Source organism: Alligator mississippiensis, chromosome 3, assembly GCF_030867095.1.
Source record: "Alligator mississippiensis isolate rAllMis1 chromosome 3, rAllMis1, whole genome shotgun sequence".
Lineage (NCBI taxonomy): Eukaryota > Metazoa > Chordata > Crocodylia > Alligatoridae > Alligator > Alligator mississippiensis.
The window spans coordinates 118,990,432-119,017,500 of record NC_081826.1 but is presented as its reverse complement, the minus strand read 5'-3'; the positions used below and the strand labels follow the sequence as shown (position 1 = coordinate 119,017,500).

Below are 27,069 nucleotides of genomic sequence, written 5' to 3'. Positions count from 1 at the left end.
TTCTGCATTTACAATCTTTTCTAAAAGCTACCTCTCTTCTTTCTTTTAGACTACACTTGCACACATCATAGCCAACAACAGCAAGAAAAATGGCATAAGGTTTGTGACGTTATCAGCAACAAGTGCTAAGACAACTGATGTCAGAGAGGTCATCAACCAAGCCCAGAATGAAAAGAGACACTTCAAAAGGAAGACCATTCTCTTTATTGATGAAATTCACCGTTTCAATAAAGCTCAGCAGGTATTGTACCACTTGAGCAGCAGGGAAAAAACCTCTGTTACATGTCGTTTTGCCTGAAGTGAACCTCTGTACAAAACAATGATGTTTCTCTTATCTGGTAGACCTCTGCCCACCAAGAGAAACCTTTTTCACAGTGATAATGTTGCATTGTTCTGCAACACAGCAGGCATACCTGTTTTCATTTTTTGTGTGAGTGTGGTGAGGAGAGAGAAATCATAAAATTGTTTAGGGATAATACATCATCACACACTGTGCTTTTTTCCTTCTTATGCATCATTTCCTTTATTATTCATGAAAGCTTTAATTATGTACTGCAGTTAGGAAATTTCAGACATGGAAAAGTTCTCCAGAAACGGATAGGCATGAAACAAGTTAAAGTATGCGTCTATATATTTGTTCTTAAAACCTGTAAAATATAATAGAAACTGCTATTCTGTTTCTGTAATTCCTTGAGCCTTTCTGTAGAATCTCTTACAATTCCAAAGCCTGGTACAAAGAATTACAGAATTAACCTTACTGTTCGTTAGATTCTTTTGCACTTTTCCATTTGGGCAGTTCTTCACAGTACCTGCTATCTGCCAAAGAATAACCTACAGTCACATGAGTAAACCACAATAACCTGCCCTTTCCCAATGCTGTTGTTTTCAGCAGTGTGTTCATTTTTGGTGAAAACACAAGTTATTAAAAAGATCAACCACACATGTACAGTGTGAATGAAATGAATTCACTCAGGAAGCTGGTAGCTGAGCTGCCTTATTAGTGAGTCATGGGGTGTATCACCTGGAAATCTGGAGAACTGCAACACATGAAAAATATACTTGAAAATGCCATATAACCATATTCCATATAACCTACTTACCCAGTATTTTTCAGGTTGTCACTGACTGGGGTCACTTTCTTTTGTTTGCCTCCCATATTCAGGACACTTTTCTTCCTCACGTTGAGTGCGGAACTGTGACGCTGATTGGGGCAACCACAGAAAACCCTTCCTTCCAGGTGAATTCTGCTCTTCTGAGTCGATGTCGTGTTATTGTTCTCGAGAAGATCTCAGTGGAGGCGATGGAAGCAATTCTGATCCGGGCTGTCAGGTCCCTGGGGATCCAGGTTGTACACCAGGATGAACAACACACTGACTCTGCAAGTGGCAATGATAGCAAGAACTCTGAGTAAGTACTTGAGGGACTGCAGTGTGTTAACACTGACAACCCGAAGGAACTGTTGACAGACTGCTTGAGGGAGAAAGTGTTGTGGGGGTCGGGAAAAATATTAGCCACTTCTAATGGTAAAGAACAGAAGTAGCTGCATAGGAAGAGAGGGAATACAAAGCATCAGTTGCTGGTGCATTCAAAAAATTATCCTGCTGTCTGGATTAGGACAGTGTTTTATACTTGGATTGGTAGCTTCTGACTCATCCATAGGATATGTAAATCTGTTATGCAGCTGAAGATTTGCTTTGGAAGCCTGTTCTAGCCAATAACTTTTTGTTATTGGTTGTGAAAGCATCATATTACTGTGAAATGGTGGATAGGACATCCCTGTTACTTATCTTAGGTCCACCAAGCAAAAAAAAGGCTGTAACCTTATACTGCAAATTAACTCCATGCCACGGGATTTTTTTTCTTTTACTGTGTGAAGCAAATAACATATTAAAAAATAGTTCTTGAATCCCTCTTCTAATTGTCAAAATTAAGCCAATTGAAATAAAAGCACACAAAAGTATTTTAGAGAACTTGGAAAAACTACTGTGGAATTTCCCTCTGGATTTCATATTTATTATAATATTTTCCTGTCTCTTCCCCACAGTCAAAGTTATTTCCTATTTATCATTTTTTAAATGGGCAACTAATGAATCAAAATAATACACAGTGTAGCTTTAATTTCATGTGGATTATTTCAGTTGCTTTCCCAGTAATTCTTGCATATCAAAATTAAAATCCGTCATATAAAATGAGTGACGGTACAGGAGTACCAGTTTAAGTGCTGAGCAAGAAATACCACTAGGGAATGCATTTTGTCTTGTAGTTTTATCACGCAACATGAAATTCCTAACTAGATTGTACATGTTAGGGCACTGAATGAGGGGCTTCTGTTACCTTATTTAGGGCATCATGCCTGACATTGCTTACCCGCTTGCAGCTTTTATACTGCACTGGGATATGTTGGAGGAAGGCACTGCTGCATGTCAGTGTTAATGTAATAGCGCAGCTGTGTTTGCAGCTACACCCCGACTGGGCTTCCAAGACTCTCCTTTTTGTATGGGATTAAAGTACAAGGCATAGTTGTATTTTCTAGGGAGAGTCAAGCAAAACATAAGCCCTTTCTGTAACCTTCCACTAGTCAGGGATGATTTAAGTAGCAAAACGTGTTGCTTAATCAAAGAGTTAAAAGAAGTCTGGCAAACACTGTCTGACTATTTCAGTGCCAGAATTCACTCAGTAATGAAAAAAATGAGACCTGATGTTTTAAAAGTATAGATAAAAATCAAGCTTTGAAAAGGTTTTTCCCTTTCTTTTGTTTCCTGCCATAGTCTGCTTGTCATCTGCTATTGACAAATATTGGGGGTGGTGGTGGTGGTTAAAAAATCTTTTTGTATCCACTTCCCTTCAGTCCATATTGTCCCTTACATCTGGTTTGCTTTTCTGTGTTCCAAGCAAATCCTTCTTCCCTCGTTCCTCCCACTCCAGCCGCTTTCATCTTATTTCTGCCTGTCATTCTCCTCCATCAGCAATCGCAGCAGTCTTCTTTTCCTTCCCACTGCAAAAATACAGCTAGGATTAGATTCAACCACCTGATAGTTCCTCATGATCTTCTGGGGAATAAATGCACAGGCCTCAATAGCTTTAGGTACAGTCGCAGGGGATTCAGGTTTTCTTTTCTTTTCTTTTCCTTTCTTTTCTTTTCTTTGAAGGAGAATTCCCCATTTCAATGTATGGGACACTGCATTAACAAATGTGTGTACTGCTTGGTCTCATTTCATTAGATACTCTTGATATAATACACAGTGTTCCTTTTGGACACTAAGGCCACATGCACACAAGCATGGACATTTATTTCCCTGGGGAAAAGAAGCAGCAGCACACCTAATAGCTTTGCTACTTGTCCCCGGGGAACACCTGTGCCATGTGCCCTCTGGCATGTGGCAGGTTACCCTAGGTGGGGTAGGGGAGGCTGAGGCCAGCACTGAGGAGGCCCTGGCAGCTGTACCTGGGGTCCTGGGGGCTTCCTGGGGCTGCAGCAGCAATCCTGGTGTTCAGAACCTGGATAAGCTCAGAGCCAGCCAGGCTCTGGTTTTGGGTAGCACATGTTGTCCCGGTGTGTGCTACCCCACTTTCTTTTTTTGGCACAGGTTTTTTTGAACCCAGGATCTCCTGGGGTCAACTCTTCCCACCCCATGCTGCTACCTTGCAGCACAGAGAACACCGCATACCGCACAGCCGTGCTCGTCTGGGCATGGCCTAAGAGAATGTCCTCTCTGCAGACACAATGAAGACTAGATCCTCAGTTGGTGAAAATCTCCTTTAGTTTCCCAAGCAATGTTATGCTATGGATGGATTCAGCCTTCACCTACGTGGTGCTGGTTTTTATAGTCTATAATAATTGTGTTGATTAAACCTTTTTTCCTTTGGTCTCAAGCCTTGTGTGTCATTTTAGAAAGCTTATTGAAATATATCCTCCAACTCTTCTGCAGACACAGGAGTTGAGGTTCAAATGTGTTGTAACATAGTCAAAGCTCCCTGTTTTGCCTTTCCATGTTTTATAGAGGACTAATTTAGTCCTAGAGAAATGTGTGCTTAAAAATCGATGTTATGATATGGCTCCCTATTGAGAAGGGAGTCTAAGCTGGTTCCACTTGTTCAGGGTTTGAAAAACGTATTCAATTACACATTAAGGACTATTTATGCCCTAGTGTTCATTGATTCTTTTTTTACTATTATTTCCTCCTCCAGCTCTCCTGCATATAGTTTACATTCACTTAGACTCCTCACACCTGCCATGTTTCTTTCATCATTTGATGTACCCCTCAGAATTTAGCTTGACAGCAGTTTTGAGTAATACCATATTTACTCAAAGTTTTTTCTCCCTATTCTACATGGCGGGGGGGAGGGGGTGCAGCGTCTCTTGGATTTGAATACGAGGTAAGGGCAGGCAGCTGCTGTGGCTCTGACTGCAACCCTGGCCCAGGCTCGTGGGTGGAGCCAGGGTCGCAGCCTTCTGGCCTCCTGGTGCCTGCTTCCAAAGCTTTCAACCCCCCATAGCCTCTTCCCCCTGACTGCTATGTGTTAGGGTTTGGATCTGACCCAGGGCATGGGACATGTGGCTCCAGGTCTGGTCCTGGCCTAGCAGTAGCAGCAGGGGGAACAAGTGTGTGTGTTTGGGAGGGAGTAGAAGGCCCACTGCCCCCACTGCCTGCCCCCCTGCCACTGCTTTCTCCACTGGAGCAGTGGGAAGGATGAATTTAAGATGACCCTGCAATAATTAGGTTGTATACATGGAAAATTATAACAAATTTGTCATTTTCCATGTGTAGGATCTAATTATTGGGAGGTTGTCTGAAATTCAAAGTTATCTTGGATTTGGATCAATACAGGAGCTCATGCTGGGATTTAAATGGGTTCTGTGATGGAAATATTGTCATGGCTTCGCATTTGTAAAAACAACTGCCCTCTGGCTGTAGTTTTCCTTCACTTCAGTCAGCATACCACATTGATATTCAGTGGGTAATAGATTTCATGGTATCTGTTCCTTTTGTTTATATTTTGTCTCCCAAGTATCTTTGGGTGCAGAACATCCATTATGTCCTGTGTTTAATGTTGGAAACAACCAAAATACTAAATGAGCATGAACTTGCTGATGCATCAGAAAAGAAGAGTGGTATTCCTGTCTTGAAGCCCTGAAGGCAGGTAGAATAAGAGTAATAGTCTAAAGGTTAAGAATGGATCCAAACTTATGAATGTCAGATAGGATCTTGCTTGCTGAAACAACGTTAGCAAATGCACTGTAAATGAAACTATAATTTGGTGTCCCTGGTTTACTGCTAAAGTATTCTCTTAAATACAGTATAAATTCTTAAAACATAAAAAAGCAAAAGATGCTCTTCCCGAATTAAAATTTTTCCACCAGGAAGCATGTTCTTTTTATATTGAGGTTTTGTGTGTGAATGTGTACTTGAAAAGATTGACTGTCCTGTATCATAAACAGGACTTTTCCATGCACAGTACCTTCATCACTTATGTCTGTTTTATCTCCGGTTTTGTATGCAATAATAGTATTTTTTTTTTTAAATAAACGTGGATTTTAAAAAAGTTTTTAAGCATATCTGGGGAAGAATAGTGTATATATTTCTAATTTTTTATGTGCACAGCTTTTTGAAGCTCTTTTCCCTTACTTCCTTGCCTATGCTTTTAGTGCCCTGTTTTAAAATCTTGTTAATGGCTTCTGAAATACTTTTTCCTGAAAACAGAGAGAACACTGCCCCTGGGTTACTTTTGGGGTTTACCAGTGAACCATACATAATTTTGCAATGGACTGGGTGAACTTAATTATTAGTGAGCTCTTTGAAACGGTGATTATTTGATCTTTCCAAGTAAAATAGCAAATGTCATTAGCTCATAATAAACAATAATGGAGGTGAAGTAAAAACTTGACTTACAGTAGAGTTTGAATTTGCAGAAGTTCCATTTGAAATTTTGGAATTTAAAGTGACTGTTGGGTCAACTTTGGCATAATGTTGCTTTTAATGTAAATAATGCTACTGAAAACCTATAAAGCTGCATTGATTTTAAAACACTATACAAAGAAAAACAAGGATTATTATTTCTGTTATTACAATAGAGCAAGTATAATCACTTATTTCATAAAGTGAGGTGCAAAGCAGTTAAGTTCCATGCCATGAGTCAGCAGCAAACAAAAGGGTATAATTCAGCTCTGTTGTTGTGTTATGTATTTATTTAGCTGTTACAACTGCAATAAGCTCTGTAGGTTTCAACCAGGTTAAGGTCTGATTGAAATTGGCTCTTAACAAACATAGTAAATGGGGATCTGCTGTCTTTACCAGCTCATTTGAGTCCTAATTGTGTGTCTGGGCCACTGGATGCAAGGTGAGATTTAACTAGCATTGGCAGAGTAAGAAGCCTGAAGTACTTCCTGCGCTTTTTAAAAAATCAAGCTAAGTGCCTAGTCCTTAGGATCTCATCTGTGAATCCTCTTCACTCATCTTCCAGACTGGAAGTCCAAAGCGTTTTGTTTTTCAAATATCCAGCATGATTTGCCCCTGCTCTCCAGTGATATAAACAGTTGTGGTATCATAAGTGCCTGCACTGACTGCAGTGCTTTAAAAATATCCTTTTATCCAGATACAACCAATTGGGCATTTACTGGTTTGTTTCAAAACTCATAACAAATACCAGTGACCAACTGTAGCACTGAAGGATGAATCTTGATACTTGCTTTTAGAGAGACGGATGTACATGTACAGTGAGTGTTACTGTACATACAGCTGCCTCTCATCCACGCTGTTGGAACCTTCTCTTAGAAAAGCTAGGTATCTATGTGATAGTTATGCCATTCCTGACTGTCACAAATACCTGTGAGGGAAGAGGATGTCCCTTGACAGAAAAATGTAATGGCTATTCTGCGTAAAGGATATGGAGCCTGCAGAGTAGGTGGTGTGCCTTTGTGGTGTGCCCGAGATGTGGCTGTGTGGGGTTCTTTTTATACCAGCAATTTCCAGTCTTCGCAGGTCTAAACCCACTTCTGATCAGCTTGTAAGCCCTGGAAATGTGGTTACTGGGCTCATGACCTCACTTGGGATCATGGCCCTTGGTTTGGGAACCTGCATTAAAAACTGTTTCAAGATTATGAACAGGTAGGAGAATACACAGATTGACTAGTCTCTGTTGCTAACATTTCTCCTCATTTGGGAGCAGGAAAGTTCCTAGGCTTCACACTGCATCCTTGAGGCATTTGCAGCACCTGTTTAGTGTTGACTTACGTATTGAATACAAATTCCTCATGAAAGAAAGGAAAATTGAAGCAGAGGGTATACATGTGCTGTCACTTCAGCAAAAAAAATGTGCCTCCTGTATGAGACCGAACAGCATGCGTTGAGTATGAAAGACAACAACAAAAAATGTTTATGGGTCTAGTGTTGGCATTCTGCATTGCTGTTGGCTAGCTGAGGACAAAATAGATTACTGCTGCTAGTGTACCTGTAATTTCAGAGCTACTCACAGCTGCTGCACTCTTAACTAAAATTATTTATCACGACCCCAATAAAGAACCACACCAAATAATAAAGATTAGTAGATTAGTGTGTCTGGAAATTCTGGTGTTGATGGCTAGCTTCTTTGTACACTATTAATGATGATGGCAGTAAATCTTCCAGTAAACAGTATAGAGCTGTGAGTAAATCCTGAATTATCTAGAGCACTGGGATGTCCAGTAAGAATGTCTTACTTCTATCTTCACACATTGATTCCCAGTTAAGGGATGCTGATTTTTTTCAGTCCAGGGTGGTAATGGCATAGCTATATTGTATATGCTGCCTTTCTAACTATAGTAGCTTCTGCCTATTGAAATAAATTGGGTATATCCTCCATCTGTTAATCTCTGGTCTACATAATTAAAATCTGAGGATCAAATTAACAACAGTATGTAAACATCAGTATCCAGTAAGTGGGAGGCAGTATGAACAGGGCACTAGATGAAGAGTTGAGAGATCTGGGTTGTATTCTCAACCTTGCCACTGACCTGCTGTGTGGCCTTGGGCAGGTCACTTTATTTCTTGGTGCATTCCTTTCTCCTCCTGTTCTTTTTTGTCTTGTTTTTGTAGATTATGAGCTTTTCTGTGCCTGGAATTTCTCTCTCAATGTACTTAGTGTGAGTGCAGCATGACACTGTGTACCATAACTTGTAGGCATTTTAATGGCTTTCCTCCCCTTATCTTAGTTTTATTCGTACACTTGTGGCTCTGAGTTGCATAGCTCATTAAGCTCTTTTATGTTGTCTAAGATACTTACCCACAATGAAGCAAACTTTAAATTCTTTGAAAAATGTCCTAAGTACTAGGGCCGTACTAAACACCATTGTTTCATCTCAATATCCGTTTTGCCGTTTCGAAGGGACAGTGTTTCATTTTGTTTTGTTTCAAAGCATTGTTCCGTTTTGTTTCGTTGAAGCAGTTTTGCTGTTTCAATGCGTTTCGACATTTCACCCGTAGGCTATATTGGGGAATCATGAAAATGTCTAAAACTTTGTCATTTCTTGCCTGATTCAGATGAGAATTGCAGGGATGGTAGCTTGTTCCGAGGGCATACCCACATACCAGATTTCAAGGAGATGGGTGCAGAAGGTTCTGGGAAACTGCACCTCAAACTGTTCAAAGGAAAACTGATATTTGCTGGCAGTGACAGCTTCCTCTCATCCAACGCGCAGATCTGGGGGCTTGCACCCCTGGGAGGGTTGCAGGGCTCCTCCTGGGGGTGAGAGCCCCCAGGTCTGCATGCCAGATGACAGGAGGCTGCCCTGCCACCTAGGACATGCCCAGCATTGGGGAAGATTCATGCTGCTGCTGGTCCCATGGGCCAGAGACAGCCTTGTCTCATCTGGTGCACAAATCTGGGGGCGGGAGGTGATGAGAGCCAGGGCTGCGCTCCCTGCCAGGTTGAGCTCCATGGGGCTACAGAGCCGCTCAGAGTGCAGCCCTGGCTCTCCCGTGCCTACTGCCACTGGGCTGCTTTGAAACTTGAAACATTTCAAAATGTTTCAAGTGTCCTCATTTCATTTTGAAGCTGTTTCGAAGCTTTTTATTTTGTTTCAATTTCGCTGTTTCAAGCTCAAAACGCTTCGAAACAGCTTCAAAATGAAACATTTGGTGAAATTTCGCACAGCCGTACTATCTTGAATGCGGCCACCTTGTGGCAGTTCCCTTTGTTGACAATAGTTTCAAAGTTTATATTCATTACATAATACATCTTACTTCGGCAATTACATTTCATATGTGCCTTCCATCTAAGGATCTTAAAATGTTTTATTAAATTTTGATTGAGTAAAGTCCTTTGATGCCTCTTAATACTCCTATGAGGTAGATAGGATAAGTCTTAAATGCATCCTAAACTTCTATTAAATTGTTCCAACTGATTTTAAAAAACAAGGAAGTTAAGGGATAGCTGAAAACTCCCTGTTCAGTTTGAACATGTGCCATTGTACTTGGGTGCTGCATGCACGTAGCACATAGGTCACATACTGTTCACCAGGTCCCTCCAAAACTTAAACAGAATGTCATGAGTTAAAGATAAACCTTAAATCCAGCTGCTTCTGCATGAACCCTGTACAGAAATGTTACTTTGCTTCATGGTGTATTATTATGCACAAGTGCAATCTGAAAAGGGAAATGATGTGGAATGATTGCGTTGCAGGTCCCCAGTGTGCATAGCGGAGAAAGCTCTCCGTACTCTTGCCTACCTCTGTGATGGTGATGCAAGGACTGGATTGAATGGACTCCAGCTGGCTGTTCAGGCCAGATTAACTGCAGGAAAAAGCTCTCATCAAAATAGTACGCACAAGTATCCTGCAGATACAGTTCTTATAACAGAAGAGCATGTGAAGGAAGGACTACAACGGTCTCATATCCTTTATGACCGAGCAGGTGAGCATGTAAATTAGCAGCTCTCAAGGTAGTGCTATCCAGCAAGAACTACATAATTTAATAACTGAAGGTTACATCATTTAATACAAATATGAATGACATGTTAATATGAATGATTTGTTTTAGCTGGTTTGGGTTTAAAAATGAGTCTTGAAGAGTTTTTTTTACCTTTAGAGAGGGTCTGGATTCATTTCCCCACCAAAAAGGCCATCAGTGGCATCCCTAGCTACATCTTTAGTCAAACAGGCTCATCTCCCAGCTTTTTTTACGCTATAACTACTGGCTCCCACAAATGAGAATCAAATTGCAGTGTTTTGTTTTGTTTTTCTTCTCTCTTTCACAGCTCTTTGAGTAAAGTGTATTTTTGGGACAATTCAGAATAGATTTTTATGAGATTATGTTGGTTTACACTCAAGCTACCCACGGTGGAGAATATTGTCACTGACCTTCAACTTCTGTGACAGAAATCTCTTCTCTATCTAGAGCCAGTAGGAAGCTATTTAAACCCCAAATGGTGATAGATGTGTGGCCATAGTTGACAGTCGATGCTGTCATTCACTTGAGACATTCCAAAATGGTCTGATTCTCTAGATGTTGTTTCAGATTATGAGGATCATGTAAGTAGGGAGTAGCTTGCATATACTCACATCTGTCACAGAGCATGCTTCCCCTTTCAGATGAATTGTTTAGACTTGTGCTGCTGTTTATTAACCTTATTTTTTTTAAATGTCTCCTGATTTCTCAAAAGCACATCATGTGTAATAAATCAGCATGCTGTTCTCAGCAGGGAGCAGCAGTACATGCCTTCAGGAAAATAAAAGCCTTTAGGTCACTATCTGCTGTGGAAGTTAGTAGGTTGGGTAGAAACCACAATCTGTGAAACACGTGCTCAGAATCCTACCCTGGTTCCTGAGCACTGGCTTCAGAAGGCCAGCAGGATTTAAGCATTTCCAGTGTGCGTGACAGTCTTCTTCCTTCTTTTCTAGTTCTTCCCTGAGCCCTGGAGAAACAGCCTCTTGGGTGATAGATACAGTGTAAGGCCTAATAGATTCAACTTGAAATGCAGATAGCAGGTAGTTGTAGTCCAGACAAGGTCTGCTTCTCATGTGAGCTGCTATGGAAGAACCCTGCTATCTTTACCAAAGAAATCTGTGGGTGAGGACAGGTGGAGGGTGGCTGCTTACTGAATAGGTTGTAAGATCTTGAGGGTGGAATGGTGGCGTTAAGTAGATGGGGTGGGGGGAATAGTAAATGCCGCATGTCCCTGGGAAGTACATCAGTTAAATACATTACTTAACTTTCAGCTTTAAATAGTTCATCTTGAATGTATTGTTCCAGGGCTTTGCTTTGGCTACGATGATACTTTCTAAAGAACCAGTATACCTTTTTAAAGTTATACAGACATTTTAATACACAATACAGAAAATAGACGCTCTGAAGTGGTATTGTCCCCTTTAACGTAACAAGACTACTTTCTCTTACAGCACTAGTACATTTCTTTATCTTTAATGCCGACCGTGCCAACCTTTTATACACCAAGATGTCCTGGAACTTTTTTCCCCTCTAGCTAGGATCCCTCTCATATTTAGCAGTATAGGGAGAGAAAGGGTGTCTAATGAGATGAGAAGCATACTTTAGAGCAGTGCAGTACCTCTTTAACATATTGAACTAGTCGGACTCTACAGTTTGTATTTTATTGTAATTGTTATGGAGGATTAAAAATGTCTGACCTTAAATCCAGAAATTACATTGTGAATCAATGTTGGATCTCTTATTTTCCAGTAAACAATAGTTAATTTTGGCCAGTACACAGGTCATTAGATACTCTCAGATGTGGTGGAAAAAATATTTAGCACTTCACTTTGTTGTGGTTTTGAAAATATGTATGTATAGTTTCATTTTGGGGGAAGTTGGAAATCTTCAGTGGCGTTCTCATTTTGTTTGGAAGTCCCAAAGCTCTCAAACAAAATACTGGTTAAAGGATCTGAACAGTTCACTTTATTTTTAGAATTTCTTTATAAGGTAATGCATTTTGTAGTTTACACATATACAACTTGACATACATAATGGTGTTAAGGGATTTCTAATTTGATACCTGCTCTTACTAAATTCATGACTTGGCAACATTGTGTGTCACAAACACTGTCCATTTGTACCATTCTATGCAGTATTGATGGGAATTACAGATTTAATATTAAGGATTACTTGAGTTTCCTTGTGTTTATATGCTAGAGCTTTGGTAATAGTTGAGTGACTGTGAATCTTAGCCTCTAATGATTAAGCTAAGAAATGTTTGGAAAATGGGTTGACTTAATTTTCCAGAGATCAGATATGCTGGATTATCTTTAATTATGTCACTACTTGAAACCGTGATGAGAGATTTGTAGGGTTTATTTTTAAATTTTATATGATGCTTTCAAGTTTCCTGTTACAAATGAAGAAAAAATGCTGGCCATGAATGCAATTTTTGGGCAAAGGTCACCCAACCCAGCAGCTCTGATTGAAAAAGGAGGGAGGCAAAAGATACAGGACAGGAGACAAAAAATAGTAATGAATTGAGTTGGAGATAGAGAAGAATTTGTGGCTGTGACTAGGGAAATGTCAGATTTCACTTGCTAGGCTCAGTGTTACATCCAGTTTCTCCACCCTTTGTCAGTTTGTTCTTTCTTTGTGGCCCGATACTCTGAAATTCCGAACATCTCAGGTCCCGCCTATATACATAAATTCCAGTCCTATGTCTGATTTGTCTTCTTGGAAGGCATCCATTGCCATAGCATGCCTCTCTCTCAACGACTGGTTCAAATATAGACAGCTTAGCTATTTCCTTATTCTAAGTTCATATATACTCAGATTCATGCCATTTACCTGGTTGACTTTTTTGGATGTGGATTTGGACTATGAAAATCTTGTCTCCACTAGGTGTACCTTGGATTATACTTCTTCTAAAATGTACTTTCTCCCTATCTGGCTGGAATAATCTAGTTGGGGATAGTCCTGCTTTGATCAAGGGGTTGTACTAGATGACCTCCTGAGGTCCTTTCTAACCCTAATTTTCTATGATTCTATCCCATGAAGTGTCTTGTATTCTGTTTGATTGAGTGCGGGGACCCACAAACAAATCAGAAGGGTTAAACACATTTAAAGAGTTAAAAAGGGTGGGGCCTTGCTGTACTTCAGCTGCTCCATGGTAAGTATTTTGTGTGTGTGGTCATCTGATTTTTTTTTTAGATTTTTTTTTTATGTACTATTAATGTTGATTTAACTGAAAAGATATCAAAGATAAAACATAAGGAAACCCTAGCTTGCGTTAATGCATTTTCAGTCTCTGAATTCATTTAGTCTGAGATATGGTTGTTACCTTAGAAATATTCTCAAATTATTAAATTCTTTCATACTTCATGAAGAAGCAGAGTCCATGAATGCATGGTTGTTTAGAAACAGGTTTTACATTCTTTCTTTCAATTAAGTTCAAGATGAAAAACATCTCGTCAGCCCTGTTGTTCTGTTTTTTTTTCTGTGTTTGCTGTCCATCCCTTATCTGTAGGCTGACAAGCTTTTCCTTTGATTCAAAAGGGCAAGGACTGTCCTCTTGGATTGTTGTATGGTGCTTAGCATTATGGAAAACTCTGACATGAGTCAAAGCTCAATACATTTGAATAATAATGCGTAGGTATACATTTGAATAATAAGGTGTGGGTGAGTATGAGGTTTGTGGGGGCAGTGGGGTGTGCAGAGAGGGAGGGGGGCTAGAGGGGTGTTGGGGGGGTGGTATGGGTACATGTGTGGTATTAGGTGGGTGTGGGGGAGAGTGGATGCATGTGTATGGTGTGGTGTGCCTGTGGGACCCCCTTTACAAAACATGCCCCGCCATCATTGCACGTTGCCTTGGCTGCCAGCAGCAACAACAGGCGGTGGAATCTCAGGGTGCTCACAGCCCACGACAGGTGGAGCCCCGCAGCAGTGCATGGTCCTGGCAAGCCCCAGGACTGCATGTGGTAGGCCCGCTGGTTCCATTGCATGGAGCTCCTGTGCCCGAGGCCTGCGCTGCCAGGGGAAGCCCCACACGATGAAGCTGGTGGTCCAGGTCATGGGGCTCATCCAGGGCAGCAGGGAGAGGGCCAGAGCTATTCCAGCTCCATAGTGCAGGGCTCCCCACCATTTTCCTATGACCCATGTGTGGTAGTGAGGAGGGCCGGGTCACCAGCTTCACCAGCTCTCACCCAGCTGCTGCCACTCCTCCGCCTGCCACCGCTGCCATATTTTGCTTGCCCCTGGCTTAGATAGTGTCCAAACTGTTAAAAAAAAAAAAATGTGGGTTGTAGGGTGGTTCATGGTGGCCAGTCGAATTTAATTTTTTGGGATATGGAATGACAAAAGTAACTTTATGGGGAAGGAAATGGAGAATTATATGTGTGTGTGTGTGCATAATTTTATAATTTCCTTCTTATTTTAAAATGCAGTCTCCTGCTCTGTGGTATGTATATTTAAGTGTTTCTGGGTATGTCTACACATTCATTAATGTGCAGTGTCTACTGAGCATTAAATTTAGTACTTGCAAAAGGAATTATTAAATAAGTGTGCAGTAGGCTGCCCTAATGCCAGTTAGTATGATCACATGCTTTCTTGTGATGGTTAATGTGCAGTAGACTAATACTACTGTACATTAGTATAATAGTATAGTTTAGGGGATTTAGATGCCTAAATGGCACATGAAAGCACTTGACCAGGGGGAAAAAGGGCAAGTGTGTCCCCATTGAAGTCATTACCCAGCCAATATATGCACATCAATTTTTTTACAAGCCCTTCCAGTTTCTACATATTTAAAGGCCTTCCTTCCTTTTAAGAGATCATGAGCTGTCTCTTCCAAAAGCATGATGTAGGTTCAGCTGCTTAAGTTTCTACATACCAGCTGAAGTTGAAAGCTTGAGTGCTATGGCAGGGCACAGACGCACTGTTTATGCTGGCATGATAATGACTGCATATCAGTGGGCTCTTTGTGTGGACTACTATTAAAAATAGATGTCTGCATTCTTGTATGTTTCAAAAGACCCACACTTGTGAGCCTAAAATCTGGAAAGAATAAAATATATGATAATTATAACAACCAAAGACTTGGGTCCCAATCTTGTTGCCATCGATGTCCCTAAGAGGCGATGAGTCAGCATTTATCAGATCAGATAAGTGGGTGTTTACATGCATACATTTGTCTGTTCCAAAACGCCAGAGATCCTGTGCGTCAGAGCAGACTTGATTAATCAAGTCTGTTCTGCCCGCAAGCTGACGCGCCTGGTGCTGCATTGCATGCATTTGTATAAATGGCAAAATGTGCATCAGCGCTGAGAAAATGGCAGTGGTGTGCTTTTGAACTTTTTTACACCTTTGATATGTTTTAGTTTGGAAGTGTGCTTCTGCCGTTTTCTCAGTGCTGATGCACATTTTTCCATTTATGCAAATACATGCATTGGAGTGCTGGGTGCTTTTAAAAGCATCGCGCTGCGGCGCAAACGGGTACAAATCCCCAGCGGTAATAGTTTTGGGCTGTAGTTCTCAAGTTAATGTGCACAGTTTTTATTATGCAGTGCCTAGCAGTTTTAATGACATGTTCTGATATATTTGTAAATCTTTTTGTAGGAGGAAAAGAAATGTAACAGATAACCATGTATGCAGTCAGTTGCCTTACTAGTGCACTTTATATTTATGGCATCTAGAGCCAAAGCATACTAGGCATTTGGGTGAGAGGGATAAAATGCAGATAATGAGGAATGTTGAAACCAATACAATTAAGCAAAAGCCTCTCCTAAGCTTACATATAGATATAACAATTGAAATCAAAATACAGGGTCACGGGGGAAAAATGCATATATAAACTATCTCTTTTCCTTTCTTTTCCATAGTCTCATTTGCATTGCAAGAAACTCTTGTTCCTCCTGTGTGCCCCCATTGAAGTCATTAGCCAGCCAATGTATACATATCAAATTTCAATCATAAGTCCTTCCAGTCCCTTACTTAATCACATTGTTTTATTCCTCTGAGCTCCTGTCAGCTTGTCTGAGTCTTTCTGGCAATGCAAACGCCTGCTGCTGAGTATAGAATTTCACGCAGTTGTACAAGGCTGCATAAACCAATTGTTTCCTCCAGGCTGTGTAATACATATACTACATCTGTTTATTCACTGAAAAGATAAGTTGGTTTGATTTTTTTTTTTTTTTTGCCATAAAACAGTGCAAGCTCATATCTGACATACTGTCCACTGTCTTGTATAAGTTTCTTTCTATACATCTCCAGGTTTCCCGGGTTGGTCAATTTTGGCTTAGAAATGCGACTTTCACACCCCACCCCCGCCTCTTTTGCCATGTTAATAGTTGCAGTCTAACAAATACTATTCAAAGTAGGACTTTTGTTTGTTCATCAATTTTAAATTCTTGCATATAGCCTTTTGCCATAGTTTTTCTCTCTCTAAATAGGTGAAGAGCATTACAATTGCATATCGGCACTTCATAAATCTATGCGAGGCTCAGATGAAAATGCTTCCCTCTACTGGCTTGCTCGGATGCTTGAAGGTGGTGAGGATCCACTGTATGTGGCAAGAAGGCTGGTGAGGTTTGCAAGTGAGGATATAGGTATGTATTAGCATTATATGTATGGGAATGTTTTAGCCAGTATGACAGGCTCATGACTACTGTACTGCCCTGCTCTTCAACTGGCCTTTGAGGACCCTCCACTCTTTGACAGGCCTCTGGGGGCTAGCTCGCCAACTGGTGGGACCAGGATTTTTTGACCTGACATAGGTGGGATGTAAGGTGCAAAAGGTTGAGAACTGCTGAAATAGTTCAACCCACTGCTCAAAGCGGGGCCATCCCCAACTAGATCATCCCAGCCAAGGCTTTGTCCAGTCAGGTCTTAAAAACCTCCAAGGATGGAGATTCCACAATCTCTCAGGGTAGCCTGTCCCAGTCCTTTACTACCTTCCTAGTGAGAGTTTTTCCTAATATCTAACTTAAACTTCCCTTGCTGCAACTTGAGACCACAGAAGTTAGACTTTTATTAAATAAAAAAGCTCTGAGGTTCTCAAATATCCAAAGTCTTAGATAGTTCCAATTTTCTGATTATTATAGAAGCTAAGCAAACAAGTCTTCTTGACTTGAAGAATTTAGCGCTCTCTAGCTGGCACTCAGCTTTGAGGCACATAGATGGCTTATGCACCATGACTCTACAATACTTATCCAGGACCTGTCAAGGATAAGTTGCCTGAAGTCTGGTTGAATGTGAATTAGTCATCTCCTTATGTTACCCACAGTTCCAGTATCTGAGATTCTGGTATTTGCAATGTAATTCTGAAATATACACATGCAACCTTCCTTTCAGTAGTAGGTGGCCGACTTGGTAATATAATTGACAAAATGCTCTGCTTACAGTGGATCAGGGTGGCCAGTTAGTGGCATGTGGACCCCAGGCTCCTGCTTGACTGCCACTTCTCACTTCTCTCTGGCTGCAAGAGCAGCTAGGGCAGGGGCGGGCAATTATTTCAGGCAGAGGGCCGCTTGCTGAGTTTTGGCAAGCCATTGAGGCCCGCATGACAGGCAGCCAGGGACAGATAAATATTAATTAAAAAAAATTTTTTAGGGGCCCCGTGGGCCAGATAGAATGGCTTGGTGGGCTGCATCTGGCCTGTGGGTCACATTTTGCCCACCCCTGAACTAGGGGCTCCAGGCTCGTCCTCCATCCTCTGGTTTTTGCTGCCGACCCCTGCTGCAGGGGGTGAGGTGATAAAGCTGACAGTGAGCCTGGGGCCACACTGGTGCATGGTGGTGGGGGAAAGAATGCTTGTACGTGTGCACAGTGCGGTGGTGGGCAGGGTTGGGTGCAGAAGTGTAGTGGCTGCCCACACAGTGCAGCAGGGGTGTCTCTGCAGCCCAGGAGGCACAGGTCCTGTCTGGTTACACTGCTGTGGTCCACAGGTATGCAGCCCTGCTGGTGTGGCCCATGGGGCATTTGGCCCCCAACCATTTAGTAGCTAGACACCTCTTTTGTAGATTGTTGATTTTAATGTACCGTCACTTGATCTTGTTGCAGGACTAGCAGATCCTTTGGCATTACCACAGGCTGTTGCTGCTTATCAAGGTTGTCATTTTATTGGCATGCCTGAATGTGAGGTAAAATCCTCATGTGTTTTGGTTGACCAAACATATACACCTGTTTTAACTAGGTTATTTTTTTTCCCTGGCACTCTTGATTTCTTTCCTAAATAAACACAGCCACATAGTTTAATATTCTAATGGTATGGACACATGTTTACTCTGGAGTAAGTTAATTTTACTCTGTGATAGAAGTGGAGCAGACACATGATTTATTGCCTTACACTGATGTAGTTACTCTACTGCATGGTAAAGTCATTCCATGAGAGTGAAGAGAAAAGGTACAAGAGTGTAAGTTATAGCGGTGTATCGTTTGTCTGCTCTTACTCAGTTTTATCCATGGAAGAACCTTTTTGCTCACTGTAGACAGGCTGTCTAGCTCCTGAAAGCTAGGCCTTTAATAGTACCTGCTGTATTGTGTAGCCCAGGGGTCGGCAACCCCTGGCATGTGTGCTGAGCGTGGCACATGAGGCCATTTTGCTTGGCACGCCACGGCAAGCCCCAGCTCCGGGAATCTGCTGCCAGTGACAGAGCCTGGGTTGCTCTGAGCAGGGCTTGCAGCATCCCAGCTGCCTCCTGGGAGCAGCCTGGGATGCCAGTAGGCAGCAGTTCCCCAGAGCCGGGGCCGGCTGCAGCTGGGAAGCTCCTAACAGCTGTGCTGGGCTCCTGCATCAGCTCCGCACCAGCGTGTGCAGGTGCACTGCGGTGGGGGCAGGGCCTGAGGCAGCGCAGCCCTGGTCTCTCCCCCGCTCCTGGCGTGGAGGTGATGAGCCCGGCACAACTGTTTGTAGCCAGCCCGGGCTCTGGGCAGCTGCAGCAAGCAGGAGGCAGGCTGCAAACAGCTGTGCTGGGCTCCTCACTTCCGTGCCGGGAGCGGGGAAAGAGATGGGGGCTGCGCTGCCTTAGGTCCCGCCTCCACCGCCTGCACATGTGGGTGTGGAGCTGGTGCCGGAGCCCGGCACAGCTGTTTGGAGCCTGCTGGCTGCGGCTGACCCGGCTCTGGGGAGCTGCTGCCAGCCGGGATCCCGGGCTGCTCTCAGCAGGCAGCTGGGATTCTGCAAGCCCTGCTCGGAGCAGCCTGGGCTCTAGCAACTACTCAGAGCTGGGGTAACTGCTGGCAGCCAGAGAGTCCGGGCTGGGGGGCAGGGGCTTTGGGTGGAGGGCCAGGGGCAGCAGGGCTGGGGGCCAGGGGCTTTGGGTGCGGGGCAAGGGGCAGTAGGGCTGGGGGGGCCGAGGCTTTGGGTGGGGGGCAAGGGGCACAAGCAGGGCATCCTGCCATGTACCCCTTGCCCTCATTTTGTTTTTCTGCCATGCTAGCACTCCGGCACCTTCTGAGGTAGGGATTATGGTGTTTTTCGGCACTCCAGCCAAAAAACGTTGCCTACCCCTGGTGTACCCAATTGATGGTTTGTCTGTTCTTTACTATAAAGAAAACGATCAAGTGTAGTTCTGGCCTCTTGTGGGCTAAGGTTGAGTGTAGGGAGTATCTGAAACCCTGGACCAAAGAGTCTGGGATGAAGGATGCTTGCCTGTAGTATCTGAGGGTATCCAAACCCCAAGACCTCTGGGCTTGGGCCTGCATGTAGGATGCCTGCCAATGAATTTAGGAGTATCTGAAGTCCCAGGGTGCTAAATCTGGGATGGAGGAAGCTCGCCAGTTGTAGCACCATGGTGTTCAGAACAATTGAGTTCTGCTTGCTCAATTGATACCGTTTTTGGAATGATTGAGTTCTGCTCAACCAATATAATTTGGAACTGATTTGGCTAATATGACCTGGAATACAAAATATATTAGTATAAAAAACAAAAACAAAATTACTTTGTAGTAATTGTACCATTTGCCCAAATCCTAAGTTAACTCCTTTTTTTTGGTTTTCAAATACCCATATTATGCAGAAATTTATCATTACTATGTAACATTCATGTTGTTGTAGCACAGAGACCAAGTTAAGGTGCTATGTGATGTTCAAATCAGATGACTGTTACTGCCTAAAAGACCTTGCAGTCTAAAAGTCATACCATTTTATGGTGTGTGACTGAGGAGCTGTTAAGAAATGGAGATCCTTGAAGTTAGGTTTTTATTTAAACAAAGAGTCTCTGAGGTTCTCAAATATCCAAAGTCTTAGAGATTTCCAATTTTCTGATGGTTATAGAAGCTAAGCTGACCAGTTTTCTTGACTTCCAGAGTTCAGCTTTTCCTAGCTAACACACAGTTTTCAGGCACTTGGCTAGTTTATGCCCTTTGACTCCACAAGACTCTAGGATATCTAAAAGTTGATACCATTTTTGCTCCATGTTTCAGGTTCTACTAGCTCAGTGTGTAGTCTACTTTGCTAGAGCACCCAAGTCTATAGAGATATATGGAGCATACAGCAATGTCAAAGAATGCCTGAGAAGCCACCAGGGACCACTTCCTCCTGTTCCATTGCACTTGAGAAATGCTCCAACCAGACTCATGAAAGACTTGGGATATGGAAAAGGCTATAAATATAACCCCATGTACAAGGAGCCTGTAAACCAAGAATATTTGCCTGAAGAGCTGAAAGGAATTAACTTTTTTAAGGAAAGAAGGAAGTAAATATGTTGAAGTATCTTCCCTTTTTATGAAGGATGTGTCTGCATTCAGATGCAATGTCAAAATTATTAAGCCATTGGACTTATGACGATCCTTTTGTTTTGGGTTTATAAATGTTTCCGTGTGTTTAAAAAATATACAGTAACACAATTTGTGAAGACAAAGGCAAATTTTATTAGCTTAATAACAGTACTATACGGTTCAAATAATGTGTTTTGTCTATTAAGAAAAATATACATAAGGCTTAAGAGAAGAAACTGTTAGAAAAGTGCAATAAAAGACTTTTTCTTACTAAAAAGAGACCCTGCCTTACTTGTTTTAAATCTTGAGGATATAACTTTTTCCATTTTTTTCAATTTATTTCAATAATGACATTAAATTGCAGAAAATTATAAAATGTAAAAATATATAGTAAAACAAAATGTAATTACAAAGTAATAGTCATGATTATACTTTATTTCTGAAATTGTTTTATAAGATTTCATAACCAATAAAATTGTTCCAAAATATTGAAAATTATTTATTTGTGTATTTTTAAACATTCATGATAGCAGTGGGGTTTTTTTACATCATTTTGGGGAGGGTCTTTTACTTTTAATTATCTACTTTCATGTTAATTGTAGCTCTTCTGCCACTAATCAATGCTTTATTTGTAAACACCTTTGATAAATGGATCCCAATCACTGGCAAGTTACTGTCTTCAGCAGCACAGTGCAAATCTGCTACCAAAGTTCCTAACATTAAAGGACGGTGCTTGATACAGTATAACTGAACTGCTTAACTTCATTTTTAAACATTTTATCACATTTTATTAAAACAGTGCAACAGCAGTAGTGTGGTGTGCAGGAGATACCTGGGGAAAGGTACCATGAAAGGTACCTGAAAGCTCATCTTTGTCCCTCCCAACTATAGGCAGTCCTCGACTTACAATGTTTTGAGTTGCAACCTTTCTAAATTGACACTCTGAGGTCAGTTTCAACTTTACAACTTTTGATCTGATGTGACGTCAAGTCGCATCAGATCAAGAGTTGTAAAGTTGAAACTGACCTCAGAGTGTTGCTGTGTCATCCACTTCCCTGGAGAACATCTGTCCAAACTTCCTTGGACACTTTCTTTAAGAAAGCAGACAAGACTCCAGAAAAGCCTGCAGCCAAATCTCCTAAGAAGAATCCAGCCAAGATCCCTTCAAAAAGTCTAACCAAGAGCCTTTCAAAAAGTCCAGCAAAGTCACCTCAAAGAAGTCCTTCCAAATCAATATGATTGCTATTTATAATATAAATACATTAATGCATCTATAATTGATCAAGTACAAAATTTTGGGGTATTTTTGGTGAAAATAGGGTATCTGGCCTTGGTTCAGGAACCAATCCCCCATTTATAACATTGTTTCCTATGGGAAAATCGGTTCCGAGTTACAATGTTTTGACTTAAGACACCATTTTCAGGAACCAATTGTATCGTAAGTCCGAGGACTGCCTGTATACAATTGGTCCGATAAAAGTTATCACCCATACAAATCTTTACCTCCTGTAATCAATTCAGACAATATACCTCAAAAAGGTGAGTTCTGTTTGTGGTCAAGTAGAATATATTAGGTAAGATCCTGTGCTATCCCAATTCTGGACACTTCCCAATGCTACAGAGTAAAGCCAAGTGGTAATATTTCAGATAAATAGTTTAATTACTGAAAAATACAGTGTCAGGTCAATGAACTATTTTTGCCCAACTTGTTATGTTTTTATCCAAAAAGAAAAAAAAAATGGCAAAGTTTGAAAAATGTTTGCCTTCAATATTTTTTTTTTAGAAGAACATTTTGGTTTTTTAAGTATGGGGTAAAACCTACTTTGTGTCTACTTGTTTTAGTTAATCCTTAAGAGAACCTGACTGCTGTGAACCTAGGATACTGAGAACTAGTAAAAGGTTAATCTAATCTCAATTGGCAAAGTAAGGAAAACTATCTTCTGTTGCAACAGTATTGAACTGCTTGCTTGTTTGTACAATGTATGTATGGTGCAACCCAGCCATCTGCTGGTCAGCTACCTGATGCATACAGATCACAGCTAGTATTAGAAATATAGGTATATTACTACTCTTTTTATAGGGAATGAGTTGATTTTAGAGAGCAGGCCATGACTCCATTTGTCTGGAATCAATCATGGAACTTTTTAAAATCATTCAGTATGTTTTCAGCATACAGGAGAAGGTAAATGGATAAGGTTCCAGATGAGCCCAGGTCCTTAGGTATCCATAACTTCAATCATACAATTTCATTGACTGTTTAAAGATACTTTGCTGAATTGGGGCCTAAACCTGAATATAAGTGAGACCTAGTAAAGCTACAATGTACCTGAAAGTCTTTTTTTTTCTTTAAGTGATGTTTTTTAATGTTCTTTCAGGATGGTATTGGAACCGTAAAAAGTAAAACATCTGTAAGTAAAGAGGGAGAAATGTCTAGATCTTGTGAAGCTTGTTCATTCAGTTTTGTGATACAGCAAACAACAAAACTAGAAAAATCTCAGTTAACAGCACTCTGGATTTCCATCCAAGGTGACAGAGTGAAAAGCATGTTCCAACTGGGCCAATAAATAGAAAAACCAACTGTGGCCATTCACTTACTTTGCAAGTGGCCTTGCCTAAAGTAGATGAGTAATTGGCCTCATTAGCTGTTGGTTAAGTATCTATTTAAAGTTAATCTAGCTCAAGAACGACATGATGGGGAATCTGGCAAGAAGAACATGACAATGAATGTGCAGATTTGTTTGGAATAGCATTCCCTTCTCCTATATCTGTTGGTGAGCCATAGACCAAGGTTTAAAGGACATTCCTGGTTCTTGTTATTACTTGGATGACACGGTTACAAGACTTTGTGATGGAAATCACTTCTTGAGGTGCTCAAAGGTCTGGGGATAGTTTGGAGCAAACAGGGAAAAATATCAAAGACTTTTAAGTATCGTCACCATCCTGTTGAGGAAGTTTGGCTACATAAATCTCAAGAAAAATCAGAAGTTATGCTTAAGGTAGTCCTGCTACAAAATATATCACAATTTCATTATTTTTTCTGGGAATGGACAGATGGTTCTTGCCTAATACAAATACATTTGTTGCACAATAGATAGAAATGGTTTTGGCCCACCAAAGGTTTATGATGAGGCTGAGCAGCATAAAACATCCAATGAGTCCCTAACATGCTACAGTGCATTGTTACCTGTAAAGTTAGTTTGTGATGCTTTCTCACAGGCAATAGGAGCAGTACTCTGAACTTTGCAAAATATACCTATGCTCAATTAGGTATATTTAATCTTTAAAACAAAAATAACAGTAATGGTTATGGACTGATAAATGGTGATGTCCTTGGATAGTCCCTGTTACTATATTAAGTTTAAACCTACCCACCACATGTGAGTTCAGATTGCTTGTCATGCTGCCATTAGCACTGGCAGGTAAGGATACTGAAGTGTAACCAGAGTATCAGCATATTCTGTGTGGTACACAGTGAACCCTTGCCACTGACACGTGCCATGACACATCATGAAACTAAAAAAGAGGCACAGTGTTAGCTAAGATCTTGGGATGTTACCGTGAATAGTTGGATTCATGCCACAAAACAGTTGTTCCCAGCTTCTCTCTCTCTCAGAAGAAACCCTAGCTAAGTGCATATCAGTATTGCCTATTGGGTAGCATCTGAGAATTTATTCCTGTGAGGTCAGGTCCCACACAGTCCAAGAATGACACAAAAGCCATTTTAGAAAAGTATAGAGCAAGAGTTTAGTGCAGCTATTGATTAAGAATTGATGTACAACTAGAGAAATTGCCAAAGCAATTACAAGCTTGTCAGCAAACCTAACAGATGCTTAAACATGCCTCTTTGTATCTTTGAAAGTTTCTATTTATCCCATGGCAGTGAAACTGCATAAGCTATACTGGATGATTTGGCATATGTTTTTGATTGCAATTGATGCCTGTCCTTAGCTTTTGACCAGCTTCATTTGCATAAATTACAGTGCATTTTTCCATCTATTGAATGTGGCTGTTTATGTTGCATTTGTCTTATGATACACTGAACAGGACATGGGAGGAATTGTTCATGCTGTGTCTTGTATGAGGGTTACTCGCTGCATTCGTAGTATACTTTGGTGCATAACAACACTCCGATTAAACCAAAGAGGTCTTAATGGGCTGTGTTCTAAAGATGAAGAATGCTCTGTCGTAGATTGCAAAAGGACTACAAAATAGCGTAAGTCAAGTTAGACTGAGAAACAAAGCTAAGGGAAGAATCATAGAAAATAAGGCTTGGAAGGGACCTCAGGAGGTCATCTAGTCCATCCGCCTGCTCTGCTCAAAGTAGGACCAGCCTCAGCTAGATCATCCCAGCCAAAATTTTATCTAGCTGGGGTTTGAAAATCCCAAAGGATGGAACTTCCACCACTTCTGGGTAACCTGTTTCAGTGTTTTACTACCCTCCTAGTGAGAAAATTCTTCCTAATATCTTACATAAGCTTCCCTTGCTGCAAATTGAGACCATTGCTCCTTGTTCTGTCACCAGTGAGAATAGTCTAGTTCCATCCTCTTTTGAACCCCACTTCAGGCAAAAGAAAGGAACAGGTGAGAAAACCATATACAAGAAGACTTCAGAATGTAGGCAAACCATCTGCTAAGCTAGCATGGTCAGCTTTGCATTGCCTAGAACTACTAGTCTGCTACTGGTTTGATCTAGTTTAACTTAAAAAATAGTAACATAGCTAGGAAATAAGTAGATTTATTTCCTTGCTAACATGCAAGGTATATTAGATAAATTAATATGAATTCTGTCTATTATGGCTATTAAGCACAAATTTTATATTTGCTAGCCATAGTTAGCAAGCTTTCGAAGTTGGGACAGGTAATTGAGCATAAAAACCTTTGCTCTTCAGTCTTGAATTCTGGTTCTTGTTAAACTTTCTATCTTTAGGTGAACCAAGATCAGCACTGAAATATATACATTTTAAAACCTTTTAAAGTTTTTTAAAGTAAGATATTCTTTTTTCCTGATAAAAACCACCGGATAGGTGCTTGGCCTAAGATTTTATGACTCACTAAATTTAACTTCTGTTTCAGGGACTAATGATGCTGTTGTTCTTTAGGTTAATGAACATTTGATTGCTTTCAACTAGTGGTTTAAGATACCTTACCTGTATTGTCTTATCAGTGATGTATACTATTTGTATTTTAATATTAAACAACCTGCATATGGCCTCCCCAAGTGTTACCATGTGTCCTGTGGGTTCCTGCCCAACCACCACTTTTGCTATAGCAGCCAGGTTCTTCATGCTTTCCCTCCCTCTTCCAGCTTCTACTTCCTGCCCTGGTCCTGGGGGCAGGATAGCACAGGAGACGACCAGGTTTGCACAGTAGGAGAGGGAGCTGGAAGGGGTTCCGCTGGCTGCACCAAGAACTCCCTAGCAGCAGCGGAGAAGCTGCTTTTTCCCCATGCCAAGCAACAGCTTCTGCCCAGCAGCTGCTGCTACTGAGCTTGGACAGACAAGGCCAGAGCAGCTGTGGGGTGCACTGGGTCAGGACTCTGCGCGTGGGTCTCTGTCCGGTACTGCGGGGCTGGGGGCAGCAGCAGCTGGAAGAAGCCACTGCTGCCTGAGATGCCTAGAAAGACAGTCCAGCTGTGGAGCTGCCCCAGCCCTGCCGCATGCTCAGGTGACTGCAGGATGTGCCATGGCTGGGTGGCACCTGGGCAAGGTATCTGCTGCAGGCCATATTTTGTCTGCCCCTGCTCTACAGCGACTAGGGTTAGACTGCACCTCCATGACCAGAGGCTAGGTTTATATGCCCCCAAGCCTGGTCCCTTTTCAGTCATCTGGCCCAATTCTCCACTCTCGGGTCCCAGGTACTGCTGATTCCCTCATCAGCAGCCTGGCGTAACGTGGCCAGTGGCTCACTGTACATAGGTGGCTCACACTCTCAGCTCTTTGCCACCTGGCTTTCTACAATGTAGACCTGGTATGCTCCCCTAGTATTAGATCATAAAAGGCGATTGAAGATGCTGGCTCTACTAGCCAGGGACTTCATGCCCCACTCTCGGTTTTCCACTTCTCTCAAATTAAGATTCTTTATAGAAAGTTCTCTAAAGCTTTAGAAATGTGGCCTCTGTACCTGATCTCATGTGACATGTAAACACAGTTACATTAGAGACAGGGAAAGATATATTACTGAGTCAAGTATAAGGCTTTGTTTGCTAGGTCCAGTTGCTTTTACTCGTTAACACACATGCTAACCACACTGTACATTCCCTTTTGTAACTTTTTGAATAAACTTGAATAAAACATGGTGACCACCAGAGGACAGTGTAGTTTACCCAAAACTAAATAGTTTCATGTCCTGTTGTATTTCTGAGCCTCTCTCATACAGAAAGAATATATTTTAGTGAATGAATATAATGTAGTAAACCTATAGTTTAGTATAAGGTCTAATGAAATATCAATAT

The 27,069-nt window shown here is 41.4% G+C and overlaps 2 protein-coding genes across 2 annotated transcripts in view; one reads left to right on the top strand and one right to left on the bottom strand.

Annotated features, from left to right (window-relative positions):
- MYLK4 (myosin light chain kinase family member 4) overlaps positions 1 to 1,177 on the bottom strand; it is a 98,845-nt gene extending 97,668 nt beyond the window's left edge. Inside the window, exon 1 of the mRNA XM_014606696.3 lies at positions 1,101 to 1,177. Coding sequence (XP_014462182.1) covers positions 1,101 to 1,156 — 56 coding nt within the window. The 5' untranslated portion in view covers positions 1,157 to 1,177. The remainder of the gene's footprint in view (positions 1 to 1,100) is intronic.
- WRNIP1 (WRN helicase interacting protein 1) overlaps positions 1 to 21,113 on the top strand; it is a 31,646-nt gene extending 10,533 nt beyond the window's left edge. Inside the window, exons 2-7 of the mRNA XM_019490530.2 lie at positions 50 to 241; positions 1,163 to 1,407; positions 9,658 to 9,887; positions 16,352 to 16,507; positions 17,961 to 18,040; positions 20,325 to 21,113. Of these exons, the coding sequence (XP_019346075.1) occupies positions 50 to 241; positions 1,163 to 1,407; positions 9,658 to 9,887; positions 16,352 to 16,507; positions 17,961 to 18,040; positions 20,325 to 20,600 (1,179 nt within the window). The 3' untranslated portion in view covers positions 20,601 to 21,113. The remainder of the gene's footprint in view (positions 1 to 49; positions 242 to 1,162; positions 1,408 to 9,657; positions 9,888 to 16,351; positions 16,508 to 17,960; positions 18,041 to 20,324) is intronic.
- Positions 21,114 to 27,069: the final 5,956 nt, after the last annotated feature.